At 34.5% G+C, this 22705-nt stretch overlaps 3 protein-coding genes and 1 long non-coding RNA gene across 4 annotated transcripts; 1 reads left to right on the top strand and 3 right to left on the bottom strand.

Annotated features, from left to right (window-relative positions):
• Nucleotides 1-564: 564 nt before the first annotated feature.
• Nucleotides 565-1784, bottom strand: LOC113755184 (type III polyketide synthase A-like). The gene is made up of 2 exons (XM_027299246.1): nucleotides 1693-1784; nucleotides 565-1532 (listed from the first exon to the last, which is right to left on the bottom strand). Exon 2 carries the CDS (start codon nucleotides 1495-1497, stop codon nucleotides 565-567), a length of 933 nt encoding a protein of 310 aa, XP_027155047.1. The 5' UTR covers nucleotides 1498-1532; nucleotides 1693-1784.
• Nucleotides 1785-14153: 12369 nt separating this feature from the next.
• LOC113760662 lies at nucleotides 14154-14639 on the bottom strand. Its single transcript, XR_003467089.1, has 3 exons — nucleotides 14625-14639; nucleotides 14395-14463; nucleotides 14154-14241 (listed from the first exon to the last, which is right to left on the bottom strand). It is a non-coding gene; the product is annotated as an uncharacterized LOC113760662 (long non-coding RNA).
• Nucleotides 14640-14846: 207 nt separating this feature from the next.
• LOC113759340 (protein FAR-RED IMPAIRED RESPONSE 1-like) lies at nucleotides 14847-17108 on the bottom strand. The gene is made up of 2 exons (XM_027301906.1): nucleotides 15083-17108; nucleotides 14847-15001 (listed from the first exon to the last, which is right to left on the bottom strand). The coding sequence occupies exons 1-2, from the start codon at nucleotides 17106-17108 to the stop codon at nucleotides 14847-14849; spliced, it is 2181 nt and encodes a 726-aa protein (XP_027157707.1).
• A 2966-nt stretch (nucleotides 17109-20074) lies between these two features.
• On the top strand, nucleotides 20075-21645 carry LOC113760571 (probable 2-oxoglutarate-dependent dioxygenase AOP1). Its single transcript, XM_027303204.1, has 3 exons — nucleotides 20075-20451; nucleotides 20569-20890; nucleotides 21165-21645. Exons 1-3 carry the CDS (start codon nucleotides 20078-20080, stop codon nucleotides 21408-21410), a joined length of 942 nt encoding a protein of 313 aa, XP_027159005.1. The 5' UTR covers nucleotides 20075-20077; the 3' UTR covers nucleotides 21411-21645.
• The last annotated feature ends 1060 nt before the right edge of the window (nucleotides 21646-22705 follow it).

Genomic DNA, 22705 nt, shown 5'->3' with positions numbered 1-22705 from the left:
TCTCTTTTTTTTTTTAATTTTGTTATTTCACCCTGCCATCCATATTTTGATTGATTTGTTAACTTTGGCATGTAATCTCTTTTTTTTTTATTTTTTAATCTCCAATTTGGTATAAGCATTTTAGACCACCGTATTATTGGGTTGTCGTTTTGGGATTGGGAGAAGAATTTGTAACACATTCATCAATGACGTTGCGCATTTCAATTACAATGCAAATCCAATCCTGACTGCTCCGCTCCACATTTTACAGAAAGCCAATTAAGGTAGCATCACTTGGAGTTGGAGTTCCTATCGAAATTGAAGAAACTTTGAACGCTAGTTAACCTTGGATCATCAGGTTAAAGTTGTATAGGAAAGTGAAGCATAAATTAAGGTAGGAAACCACATTTGGGATTGCAAGTGTTATTATTAGGGTCAATTTCTCACCCCCTGCATGCCCTAGAACTTCTTGTTACATAGTCTGATAGAAATTTGAAGTTAAATCTATAGCAAAAGCTGTTATCAACTGGTAGGTATCAAGTGTTATCTTATCTCAAGATAGCTTTCATATGCTAGCTAGGCAGCTTAGAGGCTTCGAACGAGGATGCCTTCAAAGGTTATGCCTGGACCAAATGCTAAAGCAAGTCCCCATTCTTCACCACCCTCCTTCTGCAACTCTTCCCTCATGTACTCCATCACATACAATATAGTGTTGCTGCTAACATTCCCAAAGTCCATCAGCGTCCTCCTGCTGCATTCCAGCTTTCCAGGCTTCAACTTGAGGGTGCTTTCTAATCGGTTAAGGATAGCCGGTCCGCCAGGGTGGACAGCCCAAAACAAGTCATTGAAGTCTCCCAAACCAGCTTTGGCCATGAGCTTTTTGCAGAATGCCTCAATGTTGTCCTCAATCTTTTGAGGAAGGTCTCTACCAAGCCTGAAATTTATGCCCTCTTCAGAAAGCCGGCCATCAATGACGTTGTTGGTCCCTGGCAAGAATTGCTGAACTGCATAGTTTAATTCCATGAATGGAGATTCTGTTCCAATTATGGGATCAGCCCCAATGATCACTGCAGCGGCTCCATCACCAAAAAGTGCAGCACCAACCAGATCATAAGGGCGCGCCTTGCTTGGAGGACGGAAGCCAAGTATGGTAGTCTCAGAAGTAGCCAGGAGAACTCTGCTTCCTGGATTGTTTTCAGCAATGTCCTTGGCAACCCTGAGACCAGTAACACCCCCATAACAGCCCAGAAAGTACAGCATTACGCGACCAACATCACTCCTTAAGCCAAGTTCAGTAGCAAGGTAAAGATCTCCTCCAGGCAATCTTATCTCACTTGAGGAAACATAAACAACATGGGTGATATCATCAGCAGGCCTTCCCCATTCCTTGATGCAAGCCAAACTTGCTTCCTTTGCCATCTCTACAACTGCTGGATTTGCAATTTCAAGCCTTTGTTTGATGGTTGGTGAGCCTTCAGTTGTTAGTTCAGGGTATTGGTCAAGGATCTCCTTTGACATCACAGTGTATCTGGTCTTCACAGTAGTTGTTTTACCTGGCAGAAACAGAACAAGAAAGTGTTACATATTAGACGCCTTTCACTGTGCAAAAACATGTTACATCTCCGAAAATTCAGTTCAGAAGAAGTTTAATTATTTGACAGTTTGATAAAAGGAGAATTAGGCAATGATAGGGGGAAAAAAAATTTTCCTTACACAGGCGCTCTAGTTTCTCCTTGATGGCCGGGTCCACACATTTTGTGTCACGAACGTAGCCCTCCACCAAACAGTCCTGAGGAACGACTTGCCTTGGGAAAGCCTTGCCAATTGAAAGAACTGTAGCTTTCCCAGGAGTTGGGATACGCCTAGAAGTACCATTCTTGTTGAACTGCGACATGGCTAGTAAAGCAGCAAGAAAGTAGTTTAGACTTTGATGACAACTTGGGCAGTGTTCTATAGACTGAAAGCATATAAATCGACAACCTTTCTGGTTCTTGGAGAAGGGTTGGTGTGAAAGGGCTCCAGCATGAGCAAATTTATAATGCCCAGTTTGCGTTTTGAGGGCATTTTTTCAATTCATGGGCTGAATGTGTGAATTTTCTGGCTCCTTAATTAGATGGCGGACAATCTTTTACTTTCTTTAATTAATTGCTTGCAACCCAATTTCAACTTACCATCTTGATCGTCATAAAGAATTGTATAATTCTTGCATCAACAGGAATAGAGGATATTCCTAAGATAAATAGCAAATTCAAGCACAGGATGAAACCTAGTTTCCCACTACTGTCCCACGTTACTCCTACTGAGATTTGGCAGAATAAGTGGAATCTGAAAAAACATTAGCAAATGATGGTATCAGCTTCCTCTGGCATGAAGCTGGTCATTGGAATTAGTAACAGGTAACACCAATACTGATTTTAGGCCATTCATCTTCGGTAAACTTAAATCCAACAATAAAGCTACAGCATGTATTAGCATCCAGGAGGTTCGTTGGTGGATAAGAATGAACAAGTTTCACCTATTAAGTGTGTCTAGGAAGACTTGAGAAAACATCAATCATCTTTAATCCTAAGTCCTTTACTTCCGCTTGTTTGTTAAAATTCTGACCATGCAACTGGAAATCAATTCGAAGCAAGATGACTGGTGCAAAATCTTGAACAAATGGATCGATTAACTTGTTTATTTAATTGAAGTCATGTGCACCTTTTGTCCATTAACAATTTCAGTTTTTTCCCTCGAGGAGCGGTGCATCGAGGCATTTACTTTCGGCAAAGCTCAAATGAGCATCGTTGCATGTTCTATTTATCGGAATTTAATTGAAATGGGTACACACTTTGCCCTCTAACGTTATTTTTTCTCACCTTATCCTTTAAAACCGTTAGTTTTATCACCATTAGGTTAGTCGAATTGAGTTGAGATTTGGCGAGTCAAGACTTAATTTAATTTTATCAAACTCGAACTCGACAAACTCTCAATGTAACAAGCTAACAGCTCAAGCTCTTACTTGACCCAAATTTGAGTCGAGTTCGAACTCGAACTCGAACTCGAGTTTTAAAAAAATAAAAATAATTATTTTTTAAAAAAATTAAATAAAATAATAATTTTTCTTAACAAATAATAAAATATTAGGCGGCTCGCGAGCTAACGAGTTGAATGTTTTTGAACTCGTATTCGAGTTTAAGTTTGATTTTGTCAACTCAAACTCAACTCAAGCTCGTTATTGATTGAACTCGAGTCAAACTTTGATTCAAACGACTCGCGAGCGGTTCGATCATTTGCAATTCTAATTTGACTCTAATGATATGTAATGGTAATATCAAAAAACTATTTATACCCTTAATAGTTGAATGCAGTGATTCCCCTAACTTATTTTCTTTAATTTATCTATTTGGCACTAAAATTGTTAATTAGGACTGTCAATGGGGTTGGGTCAGTCCGAACTCGACTCGTTCAACCCGACAAAAAATCCGATGAGCCCGACCTTTTAGTGAGTCAGTCTAAGTTTAAGCCTAAAAATTAAGCCTGAATTAAATATGAGTCGAGTTTGGGTCTCATTAGCCTCAAATCCGATAGAGACCCGACCCTTTAATTACCTATATATATAATATTTATATTTTGATATTATGTATAATTATATATCTAAATATATTATTACTAAATATTAAATATATTTAAATTACAAAACACAAAAATACATTTGAAGATTCTTCTATGAGCTTTCTTGAGAGCCAATATTAGTAATGCATAATTGAATCTCTAACTTTTTTTATTGGATGAGTAAATTTTTGTGTTGGCATAATATTGGTTGATTTTTTTTTGGTCTAGAAACACAAATCATCAAGTATGTTTGGATTCAAATCACAAGGCTATAAAAAAGTTCTAACTTTTAAAGATGCATTGACGTTATGATCACATATTTTATTACTATTTTTTATATATTTTGAATGAATTAAATATAAATATTGTTGAAAATTTTTTGGTTTATATACTTTTTAAAAACTATTATTTATTCATGTTTAGTTTTAATATTGTAGTCTTATAAATGTTAAATTAGTTTTACAACTTAATAGTTATAGTAATTATATTAAGAAAATTAAGGAGTAATAAGTGAGTTTGGGTTAGACCCGAATAAGGCTCATAACCCGAATATTATGTGAATTGAGTATGAGTTTCACATTTATTAACCCGAAACTCATAACTCAAAACCCAAAAATGTTACAAATTAAATGAGCTAAATTTGAGCTTATGTAAGCCCGGCTCATTAGGCCCGATTGACAGGTCTATTGTTAATCAATTCCAATATTTTATAACACTCAGGACAAATAATGTCTAAAAAATCAATATCCCGAACATAATAATGAACAAACAATATATTTATAGATATGGTCCTAATTAAATTTCATCCCATAATTATACAATTTTTAGATTGAGAAAAATATCTTGCTAATTTCACGTAATAATGAAAAAATAACAAAATTTGTTATTAAAAAATTAATATGTGAAACTATTAATAAAAGTCTAAAAGTACTCGAATATTGTCAATTTATCTTTGTGAATGTACATATGGTTGCACTTTTCTTTTAATATCTAGATATTTTCTTTTTATGCGAGTAAACATTTTTCGTTGGTAATACTTAAAAAAGAGAGAAACATAAGTGATTTGGACTTCAAAGTTTCTGGGCTAATTTTTTAATATAGCATGATTAGGTGCTATTAAAATTTGTTTGGATTGCTAAATTTTTCTAAACAACTTTTTTGTTGCATCATAGGCACGCTTTTCAATTCCTTTTTTAATTTTTAACCACATTTTTATTCACAAACATCAAATCACAAAAAAATATTACATTACTATTTTTAAAAATTTTCCAAATAATTTTCAATCCAAACAATACCAATCTATAGAACTTTAATAATGTTTTTATAGCATATTTTTGCACTAATAATTTTTGTTTTTTTCCCCTTATCATGTAAAATAAGCAGGATATTTTTCTTTATCTAAAAATCTGTAATTATGGACATGAAATTTAATAAGACCTAAATCCATAAATATACAAGGAAAATTTGCTAATTGGTCCCTAAACTTTTATACTAAAACCAATTTTATCCTTCATGATTTTTTTTAAACCAATTTAGTTCTTGAACTATTTTTTTACTTCCAATGTAAGACTTCCGTGGCGGCGCCACAACATTTTACATCTTAGGTATAATTTCAAAAACCTCTCCTGAGGTTTTTCATAATATGACTCAACTCTCCTAAGGTTTTTAAAATCCCACTTACCTACCCTGTCAATTTGATAAGACTAAATGTTTCTATTGAAGGTCATAAATTGACAATATTACCCTTACCCTTAACAGTTATTTAACCAGAAGTCAAAACAAAATAAAATTTTTAAACTAAAAATGTTGATTAAATCTACATCGAGGTCATAGTGGGACAACAAAGAACGTGGATAAATTAAATCTAATCAAAGTCAATTACTTACGAAAATTTTAGTAAGTAATTAACACCTTAAAAAATATCGTGAACAGTTATAAGTATTGGGTTTGGATTTTATCCCACAAACTGTGTTGGATTTGGGTTTTATCCCACCAACCTTTATTTTGCTGGATTTGGATTTTATCCTACCAACCTTTATTTTGTTGGATTGGGATAAAATTTTGTTGGATTTGGATTTTATCCCACCAACTTTTATTTTGTTGGATTTGAATTTTATCCCATCAACCTTTATTTTGTTGGAATTGAATTTTATCCCATTAACCGTTCACTTTGTTGGGATTGAATTTTACCCCACAACTCCTTTTCTTTTCTGGGTTTAAGTTTTCCTATTTATTAAGTTTTTGCTTACTGTTTCAATTGCAGCTGAGTTAGACAGGTGAGTAATTTGGTATCTACGTTTTTGTCTTGAATTTCTGCGAAACTCAGACAAAGAGGGACAAGTTGTAGACACCAAAAATTTTGCTAATTCATTCATTTTTATTTTTTTTCGTTATTTCATTTTTTTTCATTATTGTTGGTATCTTTCAAAAAAAAGGAGAAAATGAGAGAAAATGAATGAAAAGTTGTTTCCACAAAATCATTTTTTGTTTGGTTGGTTTTGTAGGAAAAAGCTGAAAAAGAAAAAAAATAGAAAAATAAATCAAAATCAGATTTTGTTAAAAAAAAAACAACTTAGGAACGAGTAAAAAACCAGCTGGTACAAAAACCAGCAACAAGCCAGTACTGAAAATTGTAGCAGCATCTTTGCACCCCATTCCATTCATTTTTCTTGTTTTTCTTTCCCCAAACCTTTTGCCACATGTCCTTCATCTCAAACATTAAGAAAGTTCCAGAATTAAGAGCCATCTAGTGGCTCAAAGATTGCCAAGAAAGTGCGGCAAAATCTGCACCATTGATCTTAGGTTTTGGGATAAGTTTTGTTCCATATAAAAGCATAAAAAAGCAGCCTTAGGGAAGGAACAGGAGAGAGGAGAGGGCGAAAAAAGAAAAAGAGAAGAAAACAGAGGGAGAAAAAGGAAGAAAAAGAGCAGAAAAAATTTGTGTAAAAACCCTGAGTCAGGGCTGACCTTCAGGCCTAATTTTTGCTCAAAATCCAATCTAGATTTTAGTTATTTAGCTGATTTTTTTCTTTCTGCACCATATTCGTTCATCAATGAACAACTTTTGTTCAGAAAATTCCTTGAAAAAACGCCAACATAGCCTTGAAATTCAAGCCTAAAGTCCGGGTCTTCACAGCTCTTCACCAAAATCTGCAATTTGGGTTTTCATACTTGGTGGAGCTTGCTCAGCTTCCTGCGGATTTCCATCACAATTTCGACTCCATAAGGTGGTGAAGGTAACTCTTAGTCCTCTTCTTGCTCATTCCAATTCATGTACAAGATTGAATCTACGGAACCAAAGCTTTTGGATGACTGCTTCATTCCCTTTCTGCTCTTCTTTGTTTTCTTCTACGGTTTCATCTTGCATTTCTTGTTTTGTTTTTCTTTCTTTTCTTATGTTGTTGGTTTCCTTAGATGTCTAATTATGAAAAAAAAAATCCACGGGTCATAAGGTCTTGTAGGTTTAGGAAATTAGCTGCGAGTGACTCTGGGTAATAAGCTTTCAAGATTGCAGCAAAAGCTCTTCTTTGAAGCTTGCGTGAGAAAAAAATGACAAATTGTAGTTTGACCCCTCAATTTTTATGTAATTCTATTGTAGCCCAAAATCTGGAAAAATTCAATCAATTTTGCCCCTTTTAAACTTTAATCTTCTCTTGCATGTTTTAAGTGGTTTTTTGGGTAGATTAATTCTGGGATTTAATGCATAATTAAGGCTTAGCATTTTTTTTTGTAGATTTATTACCTTGTTGGATTTTAATAAAATAGGTTAGTTTGTGTTAAGGGTTATTTTTGTTTGGATTTAGGGAATGGGTTGTTGGTTTATTTTGATTGGATTCTGACTTGGGTGTGAGAGTTGCATTTTGGTTGGGTTAGTTTGGACAAGAATGATGGTCTAGCCTGCATTTCTTTATTGGACTTTCCCTGAGCTTAGGAGGCTTTGGCCCAGATAAGAAATAAGGAATGACCCAAGTGGCCTTCATCTTGCAAGACCAAAAATGAAATTTGCATGTCTGGTCCCTGTATTTTGAGTAATTTCATTGTGGCCCCAAAATATTTTATTTTCTTTCAATTAGATCTCTAATTTAATTGTAATTTGGTTTCTGAACTTTAATTTTTATTTTGACCCCTAATTTTCTTAATGTTTTTGCACTTAGGTCCCTGACATCTTTGATTTCTTAAATATAAGTTGATTCTCTTTTTTAATTGTTAATTATGCTTCATTTAAATGCTTTTATCAGTAGATTTCATGATTATTTCCATTTCTTTATGATTAAATTGGTGCCTTGACCATTTTGTCGATTTTGGAATATAAATAGGACCAATTACACTCCATTTAACCATAATTTCAAGGGAGATACTTTTTTGTATTATTTTAAATCCTCTTATGTGCTCCTATGTGTCTTTTATGTGTAATTGCATGTTTTGAGTGTTTTTTTCTTTTATTTAATTATTTTATTCATTTTAAGTTTTATTTATTTTATTTATTTTTATTTAATTTGATGATTATTTGAGAGATATTTAAATACCAAGTTGTAATAGATAGATGTTCAAGACATGTATTTAGCTAGATCATGTAATAGATAGGTTTTAATTTTGTCAAAAATGTAATTAGTTAGATGAATGTGATAGTTAGATTATTATTTTTTCAAATTCTCCCCTTAAATTATAGTTAGGGTCCCAAATATAATAGTTAGATCGTTATGTACGTTTCTTTGCTTGTATGCATGCATGCTTGTGTGTTTATGTGTTTATTCATTTTTTTTAGAATTTTGCATCTAGATATCATGTCTACGTGTTATGTGCTCTTTGTGATTTATGTGTTTACTTGTTTTAATTATGTTTTATATGATTTATTTAGTTATAATAAATGCATGACGTCACCACACTAGTCCAACGCTAGTTGTGGCTTTTCTCCCCGATTTCTCACTAGTTCAATGCTAGTGAGAACTTATAGAAATGGGTTAGTTCAATGCTAGACCCTTTAGGCCGTTTTCGCGATAGGATCACATGTTTGAGTGACATTTATTACATTCCATGCATATTTTTCATAACAGTTTGTGGGATAAAATTTAACAAAATAACAGTTGGTGGGATAAAATTCAAACCCAACAAAATAAACAATTGGTGGGATAAAATTCAACCCTAACAAAATAAACGGTTGGTAGGATAAAACCCAAACCCAACACGGATAAAATTTAAACCCAACGAAATAACAATTAGTGAGATAAAACTCAAATCCAACAATAAGGAAGCCAAGAAATTTTTTAGGAGATATATTTTAATACATGATGTAGTTTAAGTTGTGCTGAAAACCAAAATAATCTCCTAATGTGCATAGCTTGTAATATAAATCCTACTTCTAGAAAAAAAAACTTTCTAAATAAGTCAGAATTTAAAAATAATCAAAAAAATTATCTAATGACCAAATATATATTTAGAAATATCCTTTATTTTGTTGAACATCATGCATTATATTATATAATAGTTGTTGTATATCTATAAAATTACTCATTATTGCATTTATAACCTCTCATATTTTCCTTTTTTTTATTTTTTAACCGTATTTTTTTTTATTGTTCGTGTAAGCTTCATAAGTAGGATAACATAAGGGTAGTATTGGAATAAAAGTTTTGTCTTTCTTGCATTTTCTCCAAAGGGGTTAAAATGTTACAAAAAATGTCAATCCAAGAGAGATATATGAGATTGTAAAAACTTAAGGGACGTTGTGTGATATTATGCAAAACATTAGGAGAGATTTCTAAAATTATCCCTACATCTTATGAACAATCAGGCAGGGGTAAATTTGTCATATTAGGGAAATATGATGATATTTTTCCGAATATGGATATAGATATAATTTCATTTACTCGGATCCGATCTGGACCCGTTTATGCTAATCTAAAAATTGATCGAATATGGAATATTAAGTTTCGACTCAAATTTGACTCAAACGTGTTTGAATAAGTAATTATTTTGATTATGTATTTGAGTATTTAATATTTGTTTGGATTTTTTTAGAAATTGTAATTTGTAGGCATTAGAATAATTAACTAAAGTAATTTGTGATTTTTAATTGGAATTTGTTGTGTGCAATTAATATTTGTTTAGAAAAATATTTTCTTCATTTCTTTGCCTAAAATTTTTGGCCGGAGATATCCAACTTGTATTCAGACCCAATCAAACCTGGGCTCCATTTGGAACCTGAGTTTTTTAGAAGTTTGTTTAAACTTTACTGTAGTGTACTGTAGAAGTTTTGAAAAAAAATTTTAAGATAAAAAACTTTTTATTCCTTTTCTTTTTTTTCTTTCTTTTTCTCTTTCTTTTTCTTTTTCTTTTTCTTTCTTTCATTTTTCTTTTCTTTCCTCTCTTCTTCTTCTTTTTCTTCCTTCCCCCTCCCCCTTCCCTCCCCTGTCACCTCTATCTCCAACATTGAAGAACCAGCAGATGGTCCAAAATTTTTTTTCTTTTCTTTCTTTTTCTTTTTCTTTCTTTCCTCTATTCTTCTTCTTCTCTCTTCTTCCTCCCCCTCCCCCGTCACCTCAACTCTAGCGTTGAAGAACCAGCAGCGGCCTTACCCAAAAATTTTTTTCTTTTTCTCTTCCCCTCTTCTCCCCCTCCCCCTCTACTTCCCTTCACCCTCCCCCTCTCCCTCCCGAAGGCAGAGAACTAGCAGCCATGGTTTTTTCTTTTATTTTTATTTTTTTTGCTCTTTCTCTCCCTCTTTCTTCCCCTTTCCTACTTTCCTCCCCTTCCCCATTCCCCTTTGCCTAATGTGGTTGCGTGACCAGATCGTAGATGCGGTTTGGCGACCAGATCGCAGCTAGGGGAAGGGAGAGGGTGGCCAGGGAGAGGAGGGGGAGGAGAGGAGGAGAGGGGGAGAGGGGAGGGAAGGAGAGGGAGAGGGAGAGAAAAAAAAAGAAAAGAGAGAGGTTGCAGATCGGTCAAAGGGAGAGGGGGATGGGGAGAGGGAGAAGGAGAAAAAAAAAAAGAAGGGTTACAGATCGATCAAAGGGAGAGGGGAGGGGGAGAGGAAGAAAGGAAAAAAAAAAAAAAAAAAGGAAGGCCGGCACTGGAAGCAGCGGCCGAGGTGGTGACCGGCGATGAAGGTGTGGTGGATCGGAATGGGGGAGAAAGAAGAAGAAAAGAGAAAGTTTTTTGTGTATTAGATATTTTAAAGTGTGTAGGTTAAAAAATTTGATAAGTTTTTTTAGATTCTGTAGTTAAAGTTGTTAAAAAATTAATAACTAAAAAACTTGGTAAAAAACTCTAGTTCCAAATAGCCCGCAACGGATCCTCTGTGTCACACCCTGTATCACACCCTATCACACTCTTTATAATCTCGCCAAGTGTCCCTTATTAAACCAAATCCTCAAATAACCCAACTCGGACCATATTAAATTGATTAATCGATTAACCGGACAGATAACTTAATCTCTTTAATCAAAACCAAGTAAAATAAAAACTCTTTAACCAAAATCATAATTTATCAAGGGAACAAACCTAAAACCCAAACAACCTCTGTCCTCTCTTCGTCATCTTCACCATTCACCTTCCGTTGCGCAATTTAATATGCATCACTGAAATTGTTATATATCTTATTCACATGAGGCAAAAGTTTTTTGGCTTTTATGCTTTAGTAGTATGCTTCACGAAAGCCAAGTTATTCATCTTCACCATTCAGCTTTGACGAAATATTCACGGATATGGTCCTAGATGCCGAAAAGGGTTTGCACGAAGATGCATCCTATCTCACATGAGAAACAACTTTTTTACAAGGACGAGATAAAGCTTCGAAGCTCTTCCCAAAGGTGAGAAACAACTTATTTCTTAAAAACCTTGGCGGGTTTCTTCGAAGCTCTTTCTTATGGTAGAAATATATTTAGTTTTAGTGTAAATTTGTACTGGGTAATGGGTACTTTTGCTTCCGAAGTTTTGTTTGTGGATGCAAAGTTAATTTAGCTTTTGTTGTTTGCGTCAAAGGTCATCAGATTATGTGCTCTCAAACAAAATTGGACGAACCTCACCACCTGTTCGATCAAATGCCTAAGAGGAAGATGAATCAAACTGTAAGGTAAAAGTCTGACTTGGTTGCTCCCATATTTTTGCTAGTAGAGCAACTCCTCTACTTCAAATGTTATCTACCATTTTAACCTTTTTTCCCCCCAAATGTTAAATATGTGCCATTTGGACATTGCCATTTTTCCATCGATGGCATTTTAATCTTGCATGTAAAAATCTGTAACAAAAGTAGTATATGTCGTTCGTGAATTAGTCTGCAATTTGTTTTTTAGAGTGCCCCCTTAGTTCTACTATTTTTACTTGTCTTACCCCGTAAATCTCAAATTCTGGTTTCACCAATGCCCACGGACATGTTGACTTTGGTGTTCACTAACTATTGAGACCTAATCATCATTATTAAGCTTCATTTTATTTAATCCTGAATTGCTAAATCTTATCAAATTTTACTCGTAACAACTCCTGACTTTTGAAAATTTTTGTGTGAAGACTTCAATAACTATTAAGACCTAATCTTAGCTGATGTAGCTAATCCACCCATTAAATGTAAAGCTAACTCATTGTTTTGTCATCATCAGTTTTTTTTTATTTTTTAGTTTTTTTGTCATTATCAGTTATTAAGCAATCCTAGCATTTACACGGACTCTTGTATATATTTTTGTGTGCATGGAAACCAAACCATTGGAACTACATTATTCCGATATATTTACTCACATTAAAAAATTTTGAATCCGTCACAAACCTGACTAGGATTGACGCAGAGGTTTTCGTCTTAATTAGTACCACTTGTTTCTTGTTCAGAATGGTTGATGGGATCATCTAAAACCTGATAAAGCCTAAAGGTATGTGCTTCTCAAAAAAAACTACTTTTTTTTATTCTGTAACTATGAATTAAAGCCAAGAAACATGTGTGATCACTGTTTTACTACTGATGATTGTACTCAGTAGGCCATCCTTATAACTTGTCAAGCTTTATCAAATGGTGAGCTCAAAAAAGAAGCTAGAAGCTGCATAACAATTTTTATCCTGTGTCTGAAAAATGATGAATTTCCTTATTTTAATCACCATGCTCTTCGAATTCTTTGTGGGGTGCTGTGCAACTAACAGAGAAATGGTTTCTCTCTCTCTTTCCCCCAAAGTTCTTTTGTTACGTTTAGTTTTTCTAAATTTTAAAGGATAACTTTACTGATAATTTTAAAGTTACATTTGCTGCAGCAAATTGCAATGGTTTTCTGGTTTTGGTCTATATGGATAGAGGTGCCATCTTGACATGCATTGGTGTGACTAGTTGCAGGGTTTATGTATTCATTCACTTCATTGTTGCTGTTCAGAAAAATCAATGTTTATGAAAATTATGAAAATTAGATAATTGAAATCTCTTATTTGCAGAATGTTATGCATAATGAAGCTTCAATCATGTAAAGCTTGTAACTTTTTCCCTAATACTGCAGGGGTATTTGATATGATGATAGGTTTTTTCAGTCAACTGGAACTGATTTGTGTTACTGCATCTGAGACTATGGAAGCCTATATCATTCTGTGCAACCTTGATGATCGACAAGAAGAGCAGGAGAGGAAAAGGTTCGTGGAGGAGGAGGAGGGAGTGGGGTAAGGCAAAGCCATCAACTCTCAAGAATTCGCCGGAGAACAAACTAAGGGAGGCTCTCGAGGAGGCTTCTGAAGATGGGTCATTGGCAAAATCACATGAAATTGACTCTGAGTCTTTGAATCAAAATGGCTGCTTGGGAAGGTCAATATCTCTTGCAAGGCTTAATGCCCAGTTGGAATTCTTGAGGGCAACTGCTCTTTTGTCTGATAGGACATTTTGCATTGAAGAATCCATTCCTGGCTTTAATGAAGCCTTGACTTTGTACGGGTTGTTTTCTTGTTTTCAAATGCTATAGTATTGGGATTCATCTACATTTAGCTTAAAGGAAATTACTGCAAATTTGAGCAATCATGTACTTCATGGGGGTGCAGAGGAAGGTACTGTGGAGCATGATATTAAAACCAAAATTGTGGATTACTTGAACATTCCTGAGATGAGTTTGTACTTGTTTTTACTGTTAGTCGAGGATCTGCATTTAAATTGTTGCTGAATCTTATCCTTCCCATTCGAACAAGAGGCTGTTGAATACGTTTGACCATGAGAGCCAGTCTGTGAGTTGGACGGCTCAATGTGCTAAAGAGAAGGGTGCAAATATATTATCCAGAGCAGCTCAACTAATATATTTCATCTTCTACAGTTTAGTCAAAAGAACGTTTATTAACAGAAATTTGAACAAAAATATAAAAAACACGTTGAAGTATAAGCACAAAGTATTATTCCACTTAAAGGTCTAATTAATCCATGAGCGCAATACCACAGTCTTGTCCTCCATTTCTTCATAAGCATCTTCATTCAATTTTCCCATTTTCAACAACTTGTTGATCAGCATCATCATTATTTTCAAGTTCTTGTGCCTACAAAAACAGACCCAAAGTTAGCAAATATATTGAATTATAATTGTAAATTATCAAACTAATATATATAAGATTAAATAATTAATCAAAGTTTTTTCTTACTTGGACAAAACTTATTGATGCATGTTGTTGTGCTATTGAACTTGAAGACATCAAATCATAGCCTTGGTAGAAGTTAGGGTCCAATGTCTGCCAGAAAAATAAGAAATAAAAGACCACACATACAAACAAGCAGCTGTAAACTTGCAAAACTATAATACTTGGAAAAAATTAAGATAAATAAGAAACAACATGCAACTAATGGTTGACATAATATCTACAAAAAGCATACTATTCACTTACTTGTAATAATTGTGTCATGTTCTTAGTATTTTGCCTATTGCAGATGTCTTCTATTGGAATTCCAAATTCCTGATATAATTAAAGAGATACAACCACAAATAAAAAATATCATTGACAAAATATACCTTCAATGTAGTTTAGTCATTTAAGAATAAAATATTCAAATAAAAATTTAGAATGAATTACATATCTACTATACTATACAAGAGAAAAATGACGAATAACTAAACCTGTTGTGGTGGTAATTTTCGAACAAAACCTTGAATTGTAATAGAATCCATACTTGAATGAACAGCATTATTTCCAGATTCCTACAATCATTTTTATCCAAATTATAAATAAGGATCCCAAAAATATTTCCATGCTCATCATTCATCGTAGAACTAAGGAACCAAAAAAAAATTAATAGTCAAACAAAAAAATAGCATGGTACACATAAACTAAATAAATTATCAAACCTGTAATCTTTTTGATGAAGACTTCTCTTTCACCTTGTACTTGCGTTTCTTAGTAGCCATTTCTAGTGCACTTTTTGGTCTCTTGCTCGACTTGTAAGTAACTCTTTCTTTCACTTTGATGCCTTTTATTTTACTACAATCGATTTCGGCTGCATGGGTATCAACATCTTGATTCACGCTTTTCCTTTCTTCAATACACACTTCTTTCATTTTCTTTTTCCCTTGACAACATGCATCCATTTGCTCTAACATTTTCCAAAATCCATCTTTAGCAATTTTATAAGCTTCATCACATTCACAAGCTTTTGTCATGAGCTGCATATATAGATAGGATAACTCTTTGTAACGAAAACTCAATTTTGCCTTTGACTCCATTTCCTGGCTACTTTCACTGGAAACACATACATTTCCTGTTTTAGCTGCTTTTGTCCATCTCTTCAATATATATGCATCAGGAATTGTTACAATATTCAGAGTCATCAATATTTTTAGTGCATGTGAACACAAAAATCCAGCAAATTCAAATTTCTTACAACTACATGAAATTGAATTCTTGGATGAATCATAAGTTACGAGGTGATGGGAAGTCTTACCATATGGTGTAACTCGATAAATCACTTCATTTCCTAATTCACCATCTACTTCCCATTTACAATCAATCCCTTTGCATAGCTCGTCCTTCAATTTTTCATACACTTCATGTGTATATATACTTGCTGCATGCTGTAAAATCTTACAAGGGAATATCATTGCCGGTGTACTTTGATTGCCTCTAAAATCTGCTACGGATTCATCATAGCGACGATCATCTAATAGCCTTTGAAAGTGTTCAAAAAATTCAAGCAAGTCATGTTTATAACTTACATATTTCTTTATGACACTGTTCATGGACTCACTTCGTTGGGTCGTGGTCATATCAGCACAGAAGGTTTCTCTCCCATATACTAAAGCCCATTTCTCTTTTATATCAAACATTTTCTTCAACCACTTGTTGTCTTCCAGACCATACATTTTTAACATTTTACTCCATCCCTCAAAAAAATCATTCTCATTTTCATAGTCATATATGCAGTGGCTAAAATCTGCAGCAAAATTTTGAAAATCTTTAAAGACATCAGCTAGATGCGTTGCTGCATTTTGATAGATATGCCATATACATAAGCGGTGATACGTTGTTGGCCATTGAGAAGCCAAAGCCGTTGCCATTCTTCCGTCCTGGTCTGTAAGAATAGTTCTTGGTATTTTTCCCATCATAGCCTTAGTAAATGTGTCAAACAGCCATTCAAATGTTCCAATTGTCTCATCATATAATAAAGCACCTCCAAAAACTGTAGTTTGTTTATGATGATTTACACCAACGAATAATGCAATTGGCCTCCCATCTTTATGCTTTCGATAAGTTGTATCAAAACAAACCACATCACCAAAATGAGCAAAATCCGTTCTCATCTTTGCATCAGCCCAAAATATGTTAGTTATCAAGTCATCTTCATCTACTTGAATGGCATAAAAAAAATTTGGATCCTCTAATTGCATCCTTTGTAAGTACTCTAAGACTCCTCCTGTGTCACCTTGTATCATTGGTATGGATCTTTTGGATCGTAAGTAGTTTTTTAAATCATCTCGAATGAATCCAAGATTTTCTCGTCCACCAACTTGTTTCGACATCAGTTCAATCGACTGTTTTGGTGTAATTCCGTAACTTCGGGCCATATCTATTTCAGCTTCGTGTGCCATTGTCACGTGTCTATGAGATCTGAATAAATGAGTTTTGCTTGGAGTTGATAACTCATGATTATGTTCAGTAACAAATTGCACAACACGGTATTTTCCAGCTTGTCTACAGCTAATTTTCATCCTTGCACTACAATCACATCTTGTTTCTGGACGCGGACACTTAACAATCATATTGCGTTTGTCTTTTGGCCTTTTTCCTTCACGGGAGCAGCAAAAAATCCTGTCCAATATCATATCACTATTTTTGTCTTTATGTCCCGTACTCAATCGAGTTCCAAACCCAGATGCTTTGGCATATTTTTGGTAAAAATTTCTAGCTGCTACTTCAGTATCAAATTCCATCCCAAGTTTCGGGACCAACTCATCTGGTATAGCTAAAGGAACAAAAATTTGATTTTCTTGATTGCCATCAGTAATACAAAGAGGTAAGGCATTATTATTTATCTCCTGCGAGTCAACATCTTCAAAGTCCAATCTACGACATGATTGGACTTCATGAGTTGGCAAATCATTCTCCATATCTTTCCAATCACAAAGGCCTAAAGCAACATAAGAAATTTATTACCCAAATGAACCAAAGCAAACTTGCGTGGTGATCAACACAAGCAAAGCCTTCTCAACTTGTCTTTCGTCAAGCTTGAGCAGTTTGATTAGGTAGCCCAACAACACTAGGATCAAGTAATGGCGAATCTAATTGAATTTACATCTGCTATAATATTCGATACTACTTATTACTACAACATGAATATGAACCATGATATTATATCTGTCTACGTAATTCAGAAAGACTAGCAAGAGTACCTGGGATTGCAGCCACTAAATGCATCCTAGGATTGGATCAAGGTAACCATATGCATCTATTGTATTACATAAATAGCCCACTGAAAAGTTACAAGGAAAATAAAAACATGCAGATGTTTGAAAAAAAATCCCCAAAATGTCTCCACAGACGAACGCAATTGTTGATCTTATTTTTGATTGCTAATTCAAGTAAATTCAACTCAAGTAATTTGTATCTAAATTCAAGTCCACAAAATTGATGTGATATTAAAGTAACACCATGACAAAAATCGATAATCCATTAAAGCAAAAAAGCTAAAAAATTGAAGGAACAACTCACAATTTCTGACCTCTCCGATACTGTGGTTGTTCCAGTCAACGTGTGGCTAACTTGGCTTTCGTGAAGAATACTACTAAAGCATAAAAGCCAAAAAACTTTTGCCTCATGTGAATAAGATATATAACAATTTCAGTGATGCATATAAATTGCGCAACGGAAGGTGAATGGTGAAGATGTTTGAATGGTGAAGATGACGAAGAGAGGACAGAGGTTGTTTGGGTTTTAGGTTTGTTTCCCTTGATAAATCGTGATTTTGGTTAAAGAGTTTTTATTTTACTTGGTTTTGGTTAAAGAGATTAAGTTATCTGTCCGGTTAATCGATTAATCAATTTAATATGGTCCGAGTTGGGTTATTTGAGGGTTTGGTTTAATAAGGGACACTTGGCGAGATTATAAAGAGTGTGATAGGGTGTGATACAGGGTGTGACACAGAGGATGCGTTGCGCAAATAGCCCCTAGATTCGAAAGAATAAGTTCAAGAGTCTTCGGGTATTCGGGTCAAATCCCATACAAGTACAGCTAAGCATCCGGCCCAAACCCAATCCGTTGACATTACATCTTCGCTTCCGCAAGGCTAATGAACCACCGCAAACGCCACCATTATCGCTTCCTCTCGTTCTCCCCGATCGGTACCGTTATAAAACTCCTACAAATTGTCAAATCCCATCCTACCACAGCGCACATTTCGAGGTCCACAGCCACTGGCTAGCCCTCACCTGTTCCCTCGCTACGAATTTCGCAACGGCAAGCAACGTCATTATGCAAGTCAACTTTGGTGAAGGTGTATGCATTGACAAGAGAACCTTTCTTATTGTCAAAGTCGTCGCTGGTAATATATAGTCCATTTTATTACCAAAAAAAAAAAAAAAAAGTCGTCGCTGGTGCAAGTGACTACTATATTCTGAATCTTTCACGCAATGTGGTGGTCGATGCCGTCTCCAGACGGGATACCATTCCCCACTTGCTGCTCTGGAAGCGATCATGAGATGATAATTTTGGCCCTTTCGGGGAAGGAACTCGCTACTCTTATTCTTTTTTTTTTTTTTGTCAAAAACTCGCTACTCTTATTCCTTCCTTAAAAATCTTCAAATAGAGAGTCAAAATCTAATTAGCAGATCAATATATTCCCACTTCACTTTACAAAAACAACCTTTACTATGGTGATAATTAGTACGGGAACAGGATCAAGGACAACAAGTATGAACTCTTACAGCCACCAGCAACCAAATTAGCAACTGGCTAACTCTCACGAATGGAAGTTACAAAATTACTGAGGCAGTTTATTTTGTGTATTTATTAGTGCGGCGCCAGTTAATTTTGTGTATTTATTGAGGCATTATTGGTAGGGGTGGATCGCTTAACGAGTCTGGGAGATTGGCAGTGATGGGGGGTGTGGTTGTGACTATTTTTGGCTGTACATGTATACGATGGGTAGGAATGTGACCCGACATGACAAATTTACTCCTGTTTGGTTGTGCGAAAGATGTAAAATGCAGCGATGCCGCCGCAAAAGTTTATATTGGAACTCAAAACATGGTTCGAGAACTTAATTGATTAAAAAAAAATTTTGAAAGACGAAATTGGTTTTAGTGTAAAAATTTCAGAATCAACTTGGCAAATTTCCCAATATACAATCTTTTTTATTATTATGTTAGGGATAATAATAATTTTAAATATTATATGTCTTGAAAGTAATTTTAAAGACAAACAGATAAATTAAGAGAAAAATGATATTAGAGTGAAAAGTGCAAAACGCGTTATATCTTAAGGAGATATATTGGAGTTAACCTCAAGGGATGTAAATGTCATTTTTGACAGTTTTGTTAAAAAATGTTAGAGTTGACTAATGGTTTTGGAGATAAAGTGAAAAGATATAACGTTAGGGGGTAAAGTGTAAAATTGGTTAAACCTTAAGCAGAGCTTTTCTAATTAATCCAAAAAATAATGGTATTTAGAGGTCGATACAACTGATAATACATTTTTTTCCCATTTCAATCTCAGTTAGGAATAATTCAGCATAAATTATTTAAACTGACCAATTACTTCCTTCAACAAGAAAATACAACTTATTAATTATGTGATACACATGTTAATCACTAAGCAAGATTAGTATACTACTTATTTAGTGGCCTTCTGTAAAGAGAGACATTTGTCAAACTGCTAGTGATTGAATTTACGTCTGACAAATGTATTACGTAATTGGAAAAGAACTCAGCTAGTTTTTCTTTCATTGTACTATATTTATGCTAACACAGACCATGAACTGTTCCTTATCAACTTCTTTGTCATATTATTCTGAACTGTTTAGCCTCTTGGCTCTTCAAATACCAGCACTGGCTAGCCCTTATTGTTAATTGGTCATAAAACCATGGGTTCCGCGTCAAATATCAGGCTTCCGGTCATAAATTTAACGGAGGAAATCCTACGATCTGGAAAAGATTCTTGGACTGAAGCGCGAAACACAGTCACACGGGCATTTGAAGAGTATGGCTGTTTCATAGCTGTTCATGATAAGTATCCTTCAGAGGTTAGTGATTCCATATTCTCTGAGCTGCAAGATTTGTTTAACCTCCCGTTGGAGATTAAAGTCCAAAACACTTCTCAAACTCCCCTCTTTGGTTATTATGGGCCTAATCCCTACCTGCCCCTCTACGAAAGCACGAGCATTGAAGATGCAATAAATCTCGAAGCAGTCCAGAAGTTCACAAATCAGATGTGGCCCTCCAAAAATAACCATTTCTGGTAAACCTGTTTCCATTAATATGCAATTCTTCTTATCGTTTATTGCTACCATTCATTATTCATATCCGAAGTGCTTACCTTTCTTTTTTTTTTTGAATATCCTGTTTCCATGACTAGTGAACTGTTGCACTGCTATGCAAATCAAGTAGCAGAATTAGATAAAATGGTGAGCAAATTGGTGTTTGAAAGTTATGATGTGGAGAAGTACCACGAATCTCATGTGGGATCAGTGACTTACATTGTTAGATTCACAAAGTACAGAGTACCCGAACAGAATGAGACGAAACTCGGTGCTACTCCTCATACTGACAAGAACTTCATAACCATACTTCAACAGAATGAAGTTGATGGTTTAGAAGTTCAGTTGAAGAATGGAAGCTGGATTCCTGTTGACTTTCCTCCTTCCTCCGTAGTAATCATGGCTGGAGATGCATTCTCGGTGAGATATTTTCTTTTTTTCACTAAATCTGCAAGCCTGAATCATATTAAACTTAGTTAGAACATTGCAATCTGGTTCAATTAGAAAACTGGATTCAATAATGGCTTCGCCATACATTATCTAAGTTGGAAAAAAGCCGCACAGATGTTTTCTACCTAAATCATCTAGAATGTTGGCATGGCATTTGTGCCATTAACTTTCGGTATTTTTGTTGTAAATACTGACATCTCTAGTGGATATTAATACATTGATTGTATACATTTTTGAAATGCAGGCGTGGAGCAACGGCAGAGTGCATCCCCCATTTCATAGAGTAACTATGAAGGGAAAAGGAAGAGGAAGGTATTCGATTGCACAATTTTCCTATTGCAAGAAATTGGTAGAGGCACCAACAGAGCTGGTTGACGATGAACACCCCTTATTATATAAGCCATTCGACAATCTTGGTTTTCTCGGATTCATAAGCACAGATGAGGGTCGGAAAACCCAAAATCCACTGAAGGCCTATTGTGGCATCTAAAACACGATTTTTAATGATCGTAAGACTGCATTCCTTTTGTGCAATAATGAGCTGTCATTTCTCATCCATTCGAAACCGTTGTGTAGACATGTTTGTCGAGATGAATGAAAAGCTTTTGTCTTCTGTTCCGTCGATGTATATACTTCTCCCCTTTTGTGCCCACTTTTTCTAGAAGATGTTATGGAGTAGCTTTCTAGAAGATGTTATGGATTATTCTATGAAATAATTTATTGTACTGCACTATCTGTTTTCTGCCGAGAAATAATAAATAAATCAATTTTCTTTCTGGCAAAAGAAAGAAATTCAATGTTTATTGGTAGGGTGCAAGAAACTGATTACAGCCTGAACAGGGCCTAAATTACAAGCAAGAGCCTCACTTATGCGCTCTTCCCTGTACAATTCAACCTACCTCTCCATCTAAAAATGTTGGACTCAAATTCTCATTTTACAATAAAAAATTATGATGAGTTATTTATACTTTGATATGAGTTACGAAAGTGCATTGAAGACATTGATCGAATTAAATTAGGCAAAAAATCTGAATGGCTCTCAAAATATATAGTTGATCAACCTTTAACCTCCAATTATTAAGTACATACACATATCCCCCAAACTTGTAAAATGGGTATATTTTTACACTTTTGGCTAGAGATAATGTCAGAAACCTCTCCCAAGGTTTGTAGTAATATCACTCGACACTTTTGAAAATTTTAAAATATCACTTAACTCTTATATCAGTGGGACGAGACTATCAATCACCATCATAGGATACAAAATTAATAAAATTCTCTTCACTACTTTAACAATAGTTAGGCAAAACATTATAGAAGAGAAAATTTTTAGGTAAAACATGTAAATCTTATATTATAGTCAACTTAGTAGAAAGTTCAATATAAGACAATACAAAATGGTGGAATTCGGAGAAAAATATATCTCTCTCCTATTAAGTGATTATTTTAAGAATTTTTAATAATACGAGGGTGAGATTATTACAAAGGCATAGTTTTATGGGAGGTTAGTGATATTTTTTAAACTTTAGAGATCTTAAATGATATTAACATAAACTTTAAGAGAGGTTTTTAAAATTATCTCTAGCCAAAAGGGTAAGGATATACAATTCTACAAGTTTGAAGGGGCAAAGGTATGTAGTTAATAGTTGAAGGGTTAAAAGTTGACCAACTTAATATTTGAAGGCCATCCAAATTTTTTACCCAATTAAATTGCATTTACAAATCAAATAGATATGGATTAATATATAATGCTCAGACTTTTAACTCCTTTTATTCATAGAATAA

Source organism: Coffea eugenioides, chromosome 2 (assembly GCF_003713205.1).
Source record: "Coffea eugenioides isolate CCC68of chromosome 2, Ceug_1.0, whole genome shotgun sequence".
Taxonomy (NCBI): domain Eukaryota; kingdom Viridiplantae; phylum Streptophyta; class Magnoliopsida; order Gentianales; family Rubiaceae; genus Coffea; species Coffea eugenioides.
The sequence above is the reverse complement of the archived record's forward strand: the minus strand, read 5'-3'. Positions and strand labels throughout refer to the sequence as shown.

Coding starts and splice junctions, on each gene's coding strand:
- LOC113755184 (XM_027299246.1), bottom strand. CDS start 1,497: ATGTCAAAGGAGATCCTTGACCAATACCCTGAACTAACAACTGAAGGC.
- LOC113759340 (XM_027301906.1), bottom strand. CDS start 17,108: ATGGAGAATGATTTGCCAACTCATGAAGTCCAATCATGTCGTAGATTG. Junction 15,002..15,082: donor GTTAGAGCAAATGGATGCAT/GTTGTCAAGGGA, acceptor ATACCCATGCAG/CCGAAATCGATTGTAGTAAA.
- LOC113760571 (XM_027303204.1), top strand. CDS start 20,078: ATGGGTTCCGCGTCAAATATCAGGCTTCCGGTCATAAATTTAACGGAG. Junction 20,452..20,568: donor TCCAAAAATAACCATTTCTG/GTAAACCTGTTT, acceptor TTCCATGACTAG/TGAACTGTTGCACTGCTATG. Junction 20,891..21,164: donor TGGCTGGAGATGCATTCTCG/GTGAGATATTTT, acceptor TTTGAAATGCAG/GCGTGGAGCAACGGCAGAGT.